The following is a 14949-nucleotide window of genomic DNA, read 5'->3' as shown; positions in this document are numbered from 1 at the left end:
CCCCCCCCCATCCCATTGTGGATCGCACCCTCACAACCCTCAGCATTGTTGATCCTTGCCTCCTGTGCAGTATCACCCCGCACTGGTGTGCTGTTACCTGTTGTGGATCCCGATCAAAACATTTCTGTCATCTCTTATCACGCATTTGGTGTTGTCAGTGGTTCTCAACCTTGTTCTTTCCACTCACATACCACTTTAAGTAATTCCTATACCATTGGTGCTCTGTGATTAGTAAGGGATTGCTTACGGTGGTATGTGAGTGGGAAGGAAAGGTTGAGAATCACTGCTCTAGACCCAATTGTGACTGAAATATGTTGGTTGAGAAAAATTGTCATTGGCCCATTTCCTTTGGAGTTGTGAAGCCGTGCACATAACGAGTCAATGAGGGACGATTAAAACAGTGCTTTTAAACTTTTTCTTTCCACCCACATCCCACCTTAGGCAATCCGTTACTAATCACAGCACCAATGGCATAGGGAATACTTAAAATGGTATGCGAGTGGAAAAAAAAGGTTGAGACCACTGGTATAGTGGTTAGCCATGCCTTTACAGCACCAGTGATTGGGACCGGACCGGGCTTCGAATCCTGCACTGTTTATAAGGAGTTCGTATATTCTCTTTGTGTCTGTGTGGTTTTCTCCAGGGGAATCTGGTTTCCTCCCACTGTTGAAAACGTACATGGGCTGAAAGGGCCTGTTACTGTACTGTACGTCTAAAAAAAATCAACTTTGAACAAAGTTTTGGTCACCTGTAATAACACCATCTGGTATATTGTGTGTCAACTGGTTTGATATTTACTCCTACGAGCATTAAGCATGAATCCCAGCAAGTAAATATTGAATTTCAAGTCTGATTTATTGTCACGTACTGAGATGCCATGACCGAGGTTCTTTTTGGAGCAGATTAGTTAAATGTAACAGTACAGAACTGCAGAGTTACAGCGAGAAATCAGTAGGTTTCTGCTAAAAGCAACATAAATATGTTATTTTCAGGTTCATTCACGATTCTGTTAACAGCGGGAACATATAGACCTTGATTCTGGTGGTGCGTGATCTTGCACTCGACAGGGCCACAAACACCTTCCAAATGAGGCAAAACTTTACCTGTGTGTCATCTAATCGACTGCATTCTGTGTCCCTGCGGTGGTCTCCCCTACATTAGTGAGACCAAATACAGATTGGGTGACTGCTTCATCAAACACCTCCACCCCGTGTGGCTCCAAACACGTGCGCCCCTGTGTGGATGTAAATGTGAGCTTCCAGTAGTCCACCATTTAAACTCCCCCACCGTTACTACACGGATATGTTTGTCCTTGGCATCTACCATTGTCAGGGCGAGGCCAAAAGTAAACTTGAGGAACAACACATCATATTCCTTCTGGATAGCCTCAATGGCATGAACATGGATTTATTTAATTTTACATAACCCCAATCTCCAATTGCACTATTTTTATCTTATATTTATCTACTGGATTTTTAAAATCACTTTCTATCTCTTTATTTTCTCCAGCACCCTTCCTCATGTTCCCTTAATAATTCAGCAATATATCTATTGTGATAGTAATACCACAAAGCAATATATTTGCTGCATCGTAATTATAATGAATTTATTTATTTTGGTTACTACCTGTCCTCCACTATCTCTCGACCTCGTATCCCTTCTGTCCTTTCACTTCTGGCCCCTCCCTCAGCTCCTTTCCCTCTTTATTACTGTATATGTAATTTCATATATCCTACCAGTTTTGATGAAGGGTTCAGGCTCAAAACGTCAACTGACCATCTCTACCCACTGATGCTATTTGACCTGCTGAGTTCCTCCACAGTTCTTTGCCTATTCAAGATTCTAGCATCTCCAGCTTTTGTGTCTCTCATCGAGTCTTTTTATATGTTAGCTGATTTTCCAAGGTACTGAGGGATATAGATGGAGGCAAGGGGCTGTATGAGTTAGCCTGAGCTGTGTTTTCTTTGTGTACAATATATGACCAGTCTAATTTTAGAAGCACATGACGTTAAAGAATCCTTATGAAAGAAAGAGAGATTAACCTTTGGCGTGTCAGCCCTCTGCAGCATGCTGAGGCAGCAGTTATGTCTAATTGGTGATGAATATTCAGTTTGCGAACGATTAGGGATGCAGCGATTCAGCTGATAGATGTTCTGTCTCTCAGTGCCAGAGATCTGGATTCAATCCTGAAATGTGCTGTCTGTGTGCATGACTTCCTTGTGAGCCGAGCTCCTTGTCTGCTCCTGGTTCCTCCCACGTACCAAGGATATTCAGGTTGATAGGTTATGGGTCACTTTAAATTGCCTCTGGTGTGTAGGTGAGTGATGGAATCTGTGAGGGGACAGTAGCACAGGGAGACGTTTGGCTGTCAATTTGCAAGGAACTCAGTGATAGCCAATCTGGCCTTTTTTAGTATTTGCTGAGGGAAAAATGTTGGCCATGACTCAGGAAGAGATTCATATTTCTGTGAGATCTCTATGTCTAACATTGAGTGCAGATAATGACCCAGATAAATACATGGAAGATGGCTCTCCTATGGTACTGTGCTGGGATGTGTAAGCCTTGATTGCATTCAGCTTTTCAGTATAGAGTTTAAATGCAGGGGCTTCTGACCAGAAGAAGAATGCATCCCACTGACATCTCCTACAATAATTTTCAGGGGACTAAGAATTGATATCTGTGTGATTGGATAAATCAAGTAGACACCTGTTTGCTAATGTTACAAATATCGGTGTTCCCTGATTCTTGGCTTTTAAAGGGTTTGACTTTCCAGTTTTGGTTTTAATGTTTCAGCAATCTATCTATTGTGATAAAGGGTTCCCTCAGTATAGGGGTCAATGGGAATTTCCAGGGGGTCGATAAATGTCATGGGGATGAAAGGGGGTCAATAACACCTGGGAAGGAGAGGTCAATTTAAAATAGCCCCCCCTCCCCCGCCCAGAATGGGGTGGGGAGGGGGGGGTGTGTAGTGAGGTTTATCAGCCATAAACACTGTGTGCCACTGTTACGTTTCCCCAGCTAGCACTTCAAGTGTTGCTGTCACATTTTCCACTCATCACACATCACCCACCTGCAGAACCTGGGACCCTTCATTTAACAGGCAAGTGCCCTTTCTGCCCCTTAATTTGTCCTCCACCCCTAAATGAAGGTCAAATTAATGCTCAGCTCGAGATAGTGCTGGACAGAGGTCTCAAAAGCTGGACTGTCTGGCCTAAAACCAGACGTCTGTTCAGCGCCACCTTGAGCCGAGCATTAATTTGACCTACCCAGCACCCCCTCCCCGCCGCCAGTCCCCTGTCTCCCTGGCCAGTGCTGGGATTCCATGCCTGAGGGTCATTGAAGGATCACGTAGGCCCTGAAAGGGTCGATGCTCTAAAAAGGTTGGGGACCCCTGCCCTAGTAGTACCACAAAGCAATATCTATGCTGCATTGTAATTATAATGAGTTATTTTCTTTTGGTTACTGTTTCTGTCATGGTTAGCATATTCCAATTTAAAAGCAAGATAGACCTACTTTGAAATCTCTTCATAAGTGATAGCACTGAGATGACAGGGATCTCCCAGTGGCCAACTATTTCAATTCTGCATCCCACTCCCATACTCACATGTCTGTCCATGTCCTTGGGTACTGTTCCAACAAGACCACCTGTAAATTGCAGGAACAGCAACCGGAATGCATTAATATTGACTTCTCCAGTTTTGCTAACCTGCTCTCCATTCTCCCTCTCTTCCCTTCCCCCTGCCTTTTTTCCCTTAGCTCTCCACCCCCTTCCCTTTCTATTCACAGAGCCATCCCTCCCCTCCTGCCTTGCTACTGTGCCCTCTCTCCCTTCTCCTCCTATGACTTCCTGCCTTTGGGACCATGATCCTCCCTACCATACCTGCTGACATTTTTCTTACCTTGGAGAAGGGCTCAAGCCTGGAATGTTGGTTCTGTAAATTTATCTTTGCTATATAAAGAATACCATTTGACCTGCTGAGTTTCTCGGGCATTGTGTTTTTAATTCAACCACGGTGTCTGCAGACTTTTGTGTCTTCCTACTTGATGTATATCTTGAAAAACCAACTCAATCATAGTTGATTATCATTCCATCCACCATCCTCTGTCTCAGAAATATGCTGAGGATCACCTTCAGATCAGACATATGCAACTTGGCTCTTCGAGCTGCTGATGTTATTTATATGATTGCTAATGGAAGTCAGCCTGAAGAAAACTGAGGTCCTCCATCAGCCAGCTCCCCACCATGACTACAAGCCCCCCCACATCTCCATCGGGCACACAAAACTCAAAACGGTCAACCAGTTTACCTATCTCGGCTGCACCATTTCATCGGATGCAAGGATCGACAACGAGATAGACAACAGACTCGCCAAGGCAAATAGCGCCTTTGGAAGTCTACACAAAAGAGTCTGGAAAAACAACCAACTGAAAAACTTCACAAAGATTAGTGTATACAGAGCCGTTGTCATACCCACACTCCTGTTCGGCTCTGAATCATGGATCCTTTACCGGCATCACCTATGGCTCCTAGAATGCTTCCACCAGTGTTGTCTCCGCTCCATCCTCAACATTCATTGGAGCGATTTCATCCCTAACATCGAAGTACTCAAGATGGCAGAGGCCAACAGCATCGAATCCACGCTGCTGAAGATCCAACTGCGCTGGGTAGGTCACGTCTCCAGAATGGAGGACCATCAACTTCCCAAGATTGTGTTCTATGGCGAGCTCTCCACTGGCCACCGTGACAGAGGTGCACCAAAGAAGAGGTACAAGGACTGCCTAAAGAAATCTCTTGGTGCCTGCCACATTGACCACCGCCAGTGGGCTGATATCACCTCAAACGGTCCATCTTGGTGCCTCACGGTTCGGCGGGCAGCAACCTCCTTTGAAGAAGACCGCAGAGCCCACCTCACTGACAAAAGACAAAGGAGGAAAAACCCAACACCCAACCCCAACCAACCAATTTTCCCCTGCAACCGTGTCTGCCTGTCCCACATCAGACTTGTCAGCCACAAACGAGCCTGCAGCTGACGTGGACATTTTACCCCTCCATAAATCTTCGTCCGCGAAGCCAAGCCAAAGAAAGAATATGGTCAGCAACGGGCGGTGCAGTTAGTGCAACACTATTACTGCGCCAGTGAACTTGTTTTGAATCTGGCACTATCTGTAATGAGTTAGTACGTTCCCCCTGTGTCTGTGGGTTTCCTCTGGTTGTTCTGGTTTCCTCCCACCCTTCAACTCGTATGGGGGTTGTAAGTTGATTTGATTGTAATTGAGCATCACTGGTTTAAATTGGAATTGGCTTCTACCATGCTGTCAATAATATTTAAATTTAAATCTCATTGCAACCTCAACTCTGCCTTCCTGTCTACCTATCCAAAGTAATCTTTTACCCCACCCCCCTACCCAACTCATCATGTATCTATCTACCTCTGCCTTGGAAGAGTTCAAGCACTGCTTCAACGACACTTAAGAGGAAGAAAGTTCCAAAGGCCATCAACCTTTTGAGAGAAAGTAATTTATCTCCTTTCTGTCTCGAGTGGGATGATTCTGTCATTTTTAGATACACCCACAAGAGGAAATGTGGTCTCCACATCCTCCTTGTCAAGATCATCACCTCTCCCTCCTCTGGACTCCTGTCAATGCAAATGTACAATTGCGATGTTTAAAAGACATTTAGAAAGGTACATAGATAGGAAAGGTTCAGTGGGATATGCTAGTCAATTTGATTAGCATGAGTGAGTTTTTTTTAGACATACAGCATCATATCCCTCCCATTATCCCCATATACAAATCTTTCTTAATTCAAGTTTATTTATCATCTGATTGTAACAGTACAACCAATTAAACATGTTATCCGGTCCACGGTGCAGAAACAGGGGAAAGATATACAGACAAACTATACATTTACACAGAACCTATAACATGTACACGTCTTGTATGCACATAATAAAAATAAATACCATTAATGAATAGTAAAGTCACGGGGTGTTGATTCAGCAGTAGTTCAGCAGTCTCACTGCCCATGGGAAGAAGGTGCTCCTCAACCTGATGGTGCTGGCTCTAATGAGATGATTGCGATTCATGGCAGCCACCACCCCAGCTGATCTTCCAAGGGATATGGAGCAGAGGGCTCCCCAACTGATGTCAGATCATAGGGTAGCTGGATTGTTCTGGTCCGCACAAATTCTTTTGTCAATCCTCGGGCAATAATACGTCTTCTGACTAGCGTTTTCTGGGCATGGAACGACAAGAGGTCCTAATGTCCCAATGGCAAACAAGGCAGGGAGGTTGTTTCCTGTAATACATAGCCTTTCTTTAATCAATAACATGTGGTGGGATGCCAGTACATTTGTTGGTACTAGTGTTGGGATTGCTGTATGTCCTAGCATAATCAAGGGTGGCTTTTCCAATTATTACTTTATTTCCCATTATTTTTTTCTAGCAGCATCCCCACAACCACCCGAGTTCCTCAGGTTAGATTCAGGCATTCCTTCCTTAATCTCAAAATCATGTTGCCAGCAGTGTTCTTCGATATAAGGCAAATCATCTTTCAATTTTACTATTCACATCCCTATCTTGTACCATCAAAACACAATGGGGTAACTGTTATTTAAGAAATATGCTGACTACTAATTCAGAAGTGATTGCATTCTGAAAGCAAGTACTCTGGCAACCTCCTCTAGGCATACTATCTATCTGGTCAAAAAAGTGTGGCTGGCTTTCTATACACCTTCCTTTAGCTGCTTGGAACCACTTAGCTGATTCATTAGCCAATAGCCCTAACTTCTGATTGGTGTAGTTTCTGTCCATGATGTGTCGAGGGAACCACATATCAGGACCACATCAAATTAATAGTTTGCCACAGATATGCTTTATGTCAAAATAAATATCTCATTGTAGTCTTGCATCGTTTCTCCCAGGTTTAGTATGGCTATATGACTGAGGGTACCGTTAATAGAAGATGTCATGTTATACCCTGCTGTCCTCCACTTGTTTATGTCCTTGTCTGTAGTCTATTATGTCTCAAAATCCATTTTCTCATTTTCTGTATAGGGTAGGATCTGGGTTTTGAAGGGATACCACCCGTTGAGTTGGTTAGAATATAGGAATAGATTCAACAGCTATCAACATTCATCTTATCAACACATAAGTAAGACACATTTAAAAAGGTATTATGCTGTCACCAAAAATTCCTCTTTTCAGTCACGACTCCAGTATTCAGTTCAAATGTCAGGGTGACGAGGCATAATAATAATGCTCTCTTGTTGTAGGTGGGCCTCTCTTTTTTTCCAGTCTGTTATAATAAAAGTCTTAATGTTTTAGCTGGGCCTTTTTCCTTAAGTCTGTTTGGTGTATCTAGTGAGGCTGTTCTTCAAGCTTTACTGGACTCGATGTTATTACTGGGACCGGGAATTGACCTTCCCAGCAAGTTTCCAATTTCTTCCGATCTCAATTCTTTACCAGAATGTAATTCTCAGGTTTGACATTAGGATGTTCACCACTTTGATCTGTTGGATCACTCTCCTTTAGGGATGTTTGTTGTACCTGAGAACGCATCTTTCAAAAAGGTTTTGGTTAGATTACTCAAATATTTGCTTATGTCCTCACCTAATGATAATAAATCCATTCCTACTGGCGGTGTGGGCTTTGCTCCCCAAGATGTCCTTATTGCAGCAGATAGCCCTGACTTAGCCTGGAGTGTCATCCACATTTAAAACAATGCTAGGGGTGGCACTTTTTAGCCAATTTTAGCCCTGTTTCCTCAGTCAATTTGGCCAGTTTAGGTTTTTTTCTGTTTTTGCACATTCCACTATTCCTGCTGCCTGGGGTTAATGAAGCTAATATTATTTAATGCAACTTTAATACTACAATCACAGGGTCTGCAGACTTCTCTGTTTCACTTCATTACTTTTATGTCTAACTGATTAATTAGTATCTTTGTCTCGCTATTGACTTTGCATCATTTCATCTGTGGCTTATTACTTCTCTTAAATCAGTTAAGTTTACAATGAATTAATTTCTCTCTGCCACCTCCAGCTATGTTTTTGGAGGTTAATGCTATATCAGAACATTTGAAGGTCTCTTTGTGAGCCAAGTCCAATTACTTGAGATCACAAGTTGCGGCTCAATATATAACCAAACATTTATAGGATGCAGATGAGGTTGAAATGGTTCAGAGGTCAATCCTTAGGACCATAAAAGTGGCAGAGCGGATCACTGGAGTTTCCCTCCCTCCCCTATCAATGTGATCTACCAGGATCATTGTCTGAAGAGGGTGCGCAAAATCATTGAGAACCCCTTCCACCCTGCACACAGTATCCTTCAGCTGCTTCTGTCAGGGAATAGATACAGGAGTATCAGAGCCAGCACCACCAGGCTGAGGAACAGCTTCTTCCCACGGGTAATGAAAATGTTGAACGACCAAAGGAACTGCTCACACTGACCATCTGAGACTCTCGTATTCATGAAACAACATTTATTTATTTATTCGTGAAGATTAAATACTTGTTTAGCATATGCTATGACCAGTTGTGTGTATGAGTGTTTTTGCACCGAGGACCGGAGAAAGCTATTTAGTTGGGTTATACTTGTGCATTCAGATGACAATAAACTTGACTTAAGAAGGACAAATTTCCTTCAGTAAAGAGTTAATTAACCAAGGGCAGACACATCTAATGGATTATGATAGGGAAATTGAACTTGGTGGGCGTATGGAGTTTACTCATTGAAAGAATGGTAACACTATGTTAAGTTGGATTGGATGCGAGGATGGGAACTCGTGTACTATGGCAAAGATCTGAGATGTGGGATTAGGTTGTCTAGTGTTTTTTTAATCTGACACAAATAGGATTGGATTAATGGCTTCCATATTTCCATGAATCTAAATTTACCCCATCAACCCACTGAGATGTTTGAACCAGTCCCAAGTAGTGGCATCAGAAATGTGCGAACGTTGACCTGAATGCCAAAAAATTGAATCTTAACTGTGTGTATTCATTGCCAAAACAGAAAGAGTTCTTCATTCAAATCCTTAAAGCTGCTTACCCAAGGTAAATGCTAAGTGGACTAACCCCCAGACTTGATCTTTGGAATACATGCTGTGGAAAAGCAAAAGCAGAGAGATGCTGTTGTGTGGGAGGAGAAAAGTTTGGTGGGTTCAAAGAGCAATGCGTCTGGACACAGGAAGGATCTTTATTAAAACACAAATAAGGGGATCGCAACAGGGAAACTCTGTAAACGTGGTTGAAGTAAAAATACGACGGTGGAGAAACTCAGCAGGTCAAACAGAGTCCTTTATATAGCAAAAGTAAAAATACATAACTGATGTTTTGGGTTTGAGGCTTTCATCAAGATAGCAAAACAAAACTTGATGAAGGGCTCAATCCCGAAATGTCGGTTATGTATTTTTACTGTTGCTATATAAAGGACACTGCTTGACCTGCTAAGTTTCTCCAGCATTGTGTTTTTACTAACACACACTAGTACTCTCAAACACACAACATTGTATAATCAATCAAGTCAGACTTAACACTACCGATACTAGCAACTGTATACAGACTAACATGGGCACAGCTCCAATGCTATCTAACAGCCCTGATCCCTGTGTACCCTACATCATGTCTTTGTTACACCATACTCTGCACTGTTTAATTACTACACCACCTCATCCTGTCCTCGTTTGTTTTATTATTGTGCTGCCTGTACTTAAGTATGATTTAACTTGCTTTCACTGTATTTTGATGCAGTGGAGGGCGGTTCTGTGGTGTGAGCAGGTCAGTGATGGGAATTTCTGCTGGACTAACCAACAAAGAGCCCTGATGATGCTCGTTTTCCAACGTTCAGTCACTCCTCAGAAACAAATTTGAATCTTAGCATAAATTAATTTACCATATTGCCAATTAAAACTCATTTGCTTCTCTAGCATGTAAAGGAAGGAACCTGTCTGGGTTTTTTAAAGTACTATAATAGAGGCCCTTCTGACTCGCAAGCCCATAATGTCCAAATAACCTAATTAACCTTCAACCACCACCACCCCCCCCCCCACCCCATACATTTTTGGAGGGTAGGAGGAAACGGAACACCCATAGGAAACCCTCACGGACATGGGGAAAATGGGTAGCATGGGTACCGCAGTGCTATTACAGTGCCAGCAAGTGGGGTTTGAATCCATTGGTCTCTGTAAGGAGTTCGTACACTCTCCCTGCATCTGTGGGTTTCCTCTGAGTGTTCCAGTTTCCTCCCAACAACATACAGGGGTTGCAGGTCACTGGGGTATCATTGGGCAACATGGGCTTGTTACCATGCTGTACATCTTAAAAAAAAATACATACATACTCCTTACAGTCAGGGCCATATTTGATCCTGGGTCATTGGTGCTGTAATGGTATTGCGCTAACTGCGCCACCCTATTTATGAGTTTCCAGACCTTATGAAATTGCCCAAGCAAGCCTAACAGTTTAATGGACAATTAGGGATGGACAATTTACAATCTGATTCCAAATCCCATGAGTGATCCACTTAAAACTGAACACAACCTCATCTGTTCCAAGTCATTGCTGTGTTAAGAGTTAACTCAGCAGTGGCAATGTGTGATACCACTTCCTTCCTGAGCATCTGATTCATCTGACCTACTTTATGTTTTGACCCTGATTTGTGCTTCTGGCGAGGATTCTCGTCCAACCACGGAATTACCCATGGCTATAGGTGATGAATGTGGAGAGATGCAACAAGATTTGCTGTGCGAATTTTCATTGGGCATATTTTGAATCGACAGAAGGGTTTATTGCCTTGCAGAACAGTTGAATTGTACACCAGTGACATTTAAAATAAACTAGCATTTCCAAGGCAGAACACTTGGCTAATGCTCAGATTTCACAAGGGGAAGTCATGAGGGAATGGCCTAGATCAGTGGTTCTCCACCTTTTTTTCCCACTCTGATAACACTTTAAGTAATCCCTTTCTAACCATAACACTTATGGCATCCTATACCATAGGTGCTCTGTGGTTAGTAAGGGATTACTTACGGTAATGTGAGTGGGGGGAAAAAATGGTTGAGAACCACTGGCATTCATATAGTGAATAGTCAGTGTTTTGACATTCTTCCTCTACCCTGAACTGCATACAACACTCCAACGTCTTGTACATGACATCCCAGATTTTGTACTCCGTGCTCTGAATGACGAAGGTAAGCACGTTCTTCACCACCCTGTCTACCCGTGTCACAAGTTTCAGAAAACTATGTACCTGTAGCCCGAGGTCTCTCTGTTCTACACCACTCCCCAGGGTCTCTCAGGAATGCTGCCATCCCCATCCCGGTCACACTTTTTTCTCCCCCCAACCAGAAAAATCAGGCAGAAGATGCACATGCTTGAAAAGACGAGCATTCAGATTCAAGGAAAGTGTCTTTGCCGCTGTTATCAGGTTTTTGAATGGGCCTCTCATTGGTAAAAGATGAAGCCCCTGCACTGTTTAAATGTACATTTCTCTACATCCTGCACTTTGTCTTTGTGACACTGAATCCCATTCTCTTGTTTTGTGTTTTCTGGTTAGGGATGAAAGGTGGCTCTCAACTTTTGTTCTACTCACATACCACCTCAAGTAATCTCTTACTAACCTTACCATCCTATGCCAAAGGTGCTCTGCAGTTAGTAAGGGATACTTAAGGTGGTATGCGAGTGGAATAAGTGGCCTAGATAGTATGTGTTCAATTGGCCCTGAATGTATCTTAGCAACAAGGTTGGCTTCAGTAACTGCCAGTTTTTTTTGTCTTTCCTTGAAGCTGCCTGAATGTTTAATGTAATAAGCTGTGTCTATTTTAGGTTCAGGCAGCTTATGTTAGAGCTTTTAATAGATACTCGAGGGGCTGAACTTAATATCACCACAGAATTCCTCTGAGTTTACTGCAGGGAAGAGCAAACTGCTATCAGTATCCTCTCTCAGGCTAGGTCGATCAGCTACATTGGGCAGCCCTGATCATTTACCTGCCTGACAATAGTTGCAAACAGACATTCTCTTCCAGGTCATAGGAAGCAATCACTAAATGGGGAGAAACTATTCAAAAACAGACAGAAAGCCTCAAAGAAACGCAGGATGCTCACTGAGGCGGCTTGCACCTCCTACATCTGCATGAGCAGGGGCTGCAAGGTTGTGTCCCTGGTGTCCACTGGTGGAACTCAGCAGGTCAAGTAGCATCAGTGGGAGAAAAAGAATTGCCAAAGGTTTTGGGCTAGAGCCTTTCATTAAATTTGATGAAGGATTCGGCCCCAAAACATTAACCATTTGCTTTCTGGCCCACGAGCCCGTGCCATCCAAATGCACCAATGAACCTATAACCCCTGTATGTTTTGGAGGGTGGGTGGAAACTGGAACACCTGGAGGAAACCCACGCAGACACAGGGAGAATGTATAAATTCCTTACATACAGTGCCGGATTTGAACCCTGGTCGCTGACTCTGTAATAACATCGCGCTAACTGAGCCAGTCTATACCCTGGTCTTTCTCTCACTGTTGTTGCTCAATCTGCTGAGTTCCTGCAGCAGATTGTGTTTAGCTCTGATTACAGCCTCTGCAGTCTCCTGTGGACAGTCTAGAGGAGGGGGTAGGCAACCCAATGCATTCACCTGATCACTACTCCACATACACCGTTCACCGCACTAAACTGTCAGCCAGATGTCCAGGTGTGGGACGCTGCGATGTTCCTTCATCCAACTCCACCTGCCAACAAAACTCATTTAGCACAAAGCAAATTTTGTTCACTCGGAAATGGGATTTACCTCCCATACTCAGAATTCAAAATACATTTTAGAGGGCAGAGAAATTAAATAAAAGCAGGAGATCAGCATCAAAGGCAGAAATTGAGATGAGTACACAGTAACTTCTGCTGGGAAAGATTCAAGATGCTGCATTTGACAAATTGATTTATGTCCACAGTTTTGCAACAAAAATAATTGTTATTGATTATTTTTAAAACTCCTGAACTATTTGAAGAATAATTTAAAAGCAACCAAGTTTAAATGACAGTTTGCAGCTCTCCAAACGCCTACCTGAAATATTTTTTTTGTCCAGCAAGGGATGATTATCACTCCTGCTAAGCAGTTTGTTCTACTGGTGGTCAGATTGATACCAAAACTCCTTGAAATGATGTCTCGCTATTGGCATCAACTATGTCTCCCAGTATGGAAATGCTTTCAAACAACCAACAAAATCAAGTTTCCCACTGATGGAGCCGCTCTCTGTTTTGGGGTTAGTTATTTTGTTTTCATTGTGACTCATTTTTCTCCTTTTTGACTTTTTATGTTTTTTGGAAGGACTATGTTTGACCTTGTTGCTTGAACTTTTTCTGTGGATTGTTTTTTGATAAATTATCGTCAGTTTCGTTCATACATTGTATATTATGTACATCAAGCAGAAACAATCGAAAGCTTAAGTGCAGCCCACTGTTCAACCACTGACACACCATTTGGCCCACACATGGTAAAAGGTTGCCCGTTCCTGGTCTAGAGGTTTTGTCACTAGACCAGTAATCCAGTTTTAGACCAATGGTTCATCTCTTTGTACCCACAAACCACATCAAGTATTCCGTTACTTACCAGGGACTACATAACAAATCCATGGACCAATGAATGCGTGGGGGAAGAGGTGAAGACAGGTGAGAGCGAGTCCTTTTCCATACCTCCTGGGTTTTTGGGAATTTCTTTTGGCTTGTTTTACATGTATATTACCTCAGTCTTTGTGTGGAATCCCTTTAACCACCCATGGACTACAGGTTCAGAACTACTGTGATGAAATCTCAATGCAACCAAGGGAGTTTAGAACAGAACAATACACTACAGTACAGGCCCTTTGGTCCTCGATGTTGTGCCAACCCATATATAATCTTTAAAAAAAAAAGTACTAAACCTTACCTACCTCGTAACCCTCCGTTTTCCTTCCATCCAGGACTCTAGGAGTCTCTTAAATGCCCCGCATGTTTCAGCCTCCACCACCAACTCTGGCAAGGCAGTCCACTTTGGGGATATAAATTCTGTGGTGGTAAAAATCAGCAGAAAGTATTGTTGTTGGTGAAGTAATAATACTGTTGGATCATTGTTGCTAGCTGTGGGGGAAACTGCTAGTTCTCTAATGCAAGGACACCACATCAGGCTTTCTTAATAAAAACAGAACATTCCGGAAATTCTCAATGAGTCAGGCACTGTTCAAGAGGGAGCAGCTGGGAAAAAAACCCCAATTATTTGGCCCCCATTGCTGTTTTTGATATCTTGTTGGTATGTACTTGGAGTGAAACACAAAAGTCTGCAGATGCTGTGACTAGTGTAAAAACACAACGCTGGAGAAACCCGGCAGGTCACATAATGTTCTTTATATTAGCAAAGATAAAGATACATAACCAACGTTTTGGGCCTGAGCCCTTCATCAAAGAGTGAGTAAAATGTATGCAGTGCCTAAATAAAATGGTGGTGAGGAAGGGGCAGGGGGAGGAGCACAGTCCCACAGGAATATGGAGGGGTCAAGAGAAAGCAGGGGGAGGGGGAATGGCTCTGTGAGTGGATAGGGAAGGGGTGGAGAGCTGGAGGAAAAGAGATAGAGAAGAGCGGGAAATCTCTACAAGTCTGCTTGATTCCAAAGTAGAGAAAGTCACAACAGGAGCACCGGTTGCAGCAGGTGGCCTCACAGATTCACAAGTGAAGTGTTGCTTCACTTGGAAGGATGGGGCACTTTAGTTGTGTAAATTGTGTTGAAACTTGTACATTCTCAGGAACTCTATGGTTCTTCTCACACACACGTACGTATATGTGTGTATATATACAATAGATATGCTGTACACACATAATATACAACATATATATAAAACAAAGATTTAATTTAAAATTAACATATATATAAATATTTTGGGATGATTTACTCGGTTACAGGACACTGTTCATCAATCTCACAGCCTGGCAGTGC

General features: G+C 42.9%; 1 protein-coding gene and 1 long non-coding RNA gene across 9 annotated transcripts in view; one reads left to right on the top strand and one right to left on the bottom strand.

Annotated features, from left to right (window-relative positions):
* The window catches only part of LOC138745853 (basic helix-loop-helix ARNT-like protein 1), a 59144-nt gene that overhangs the window by 783 nt on the left and 43412 nt on the right, over positions 1-14949 (top strand). For 4 of the 8 annotated variants that reach the window (XM_069903274.1, XM_069903266.1, XM_069903328.1 and 1 more), the window contains exons 2-3: positions 13069-13245; positions 13596-13651. The exons of 1 other annotated variant lie outside the window; for it this stretch is intronic. In XM_069903274.1, the coding sequence (XP_069759375.1) occupies positions 13223-13245; positions 13596-13651 (79 nt within the window). In that variant the 5' untranslated portion in view covers positions 13069-13222. Of the gene's footprint in view, positions 1-9012; positions 9054-13068; positions 13246-13595; positions 13652-14949 lie in introns of all 8 variants that reach the window. 3 more of the 8 variants (XM_069903302.1, XM_069903284.1, XM_069903313.1) reach the window with 3 other exon arrangements.
* LOC138745879 (uncharacterized) lies at positions 5836-14155 on the bottom strand. The gene is made up of 3 exons (XR_011346561.1): positions 13912-14155; positions 12624-12717; positions 5836-7548 (listed from the first exon to the last, which is right to left on the bottom strand). It is a non-coding gene; the product is annotated as an uncharacterized lncRNA (long non-coding RNA).

This window comes from Narcine bancroftii, chromosome 1 (genome assembly GCF_036971445.1).
Source record: "Narcine bancroftii isolate sNarBan1 chromosome 1, sNarBan1.hap1, whole genome shotgun sequence".
NCBI lineage: Eukaryota > Metazoa > Chordata > Chondrichthyes > Torpediniformes > Narcinidae > Narcine > Narcine bancroftii.
The sequence above is the reverse complement of the archived record's forward strand: the minus strand, read 5'-3'. Positions and strand labels throughout refer to the sequence as shown.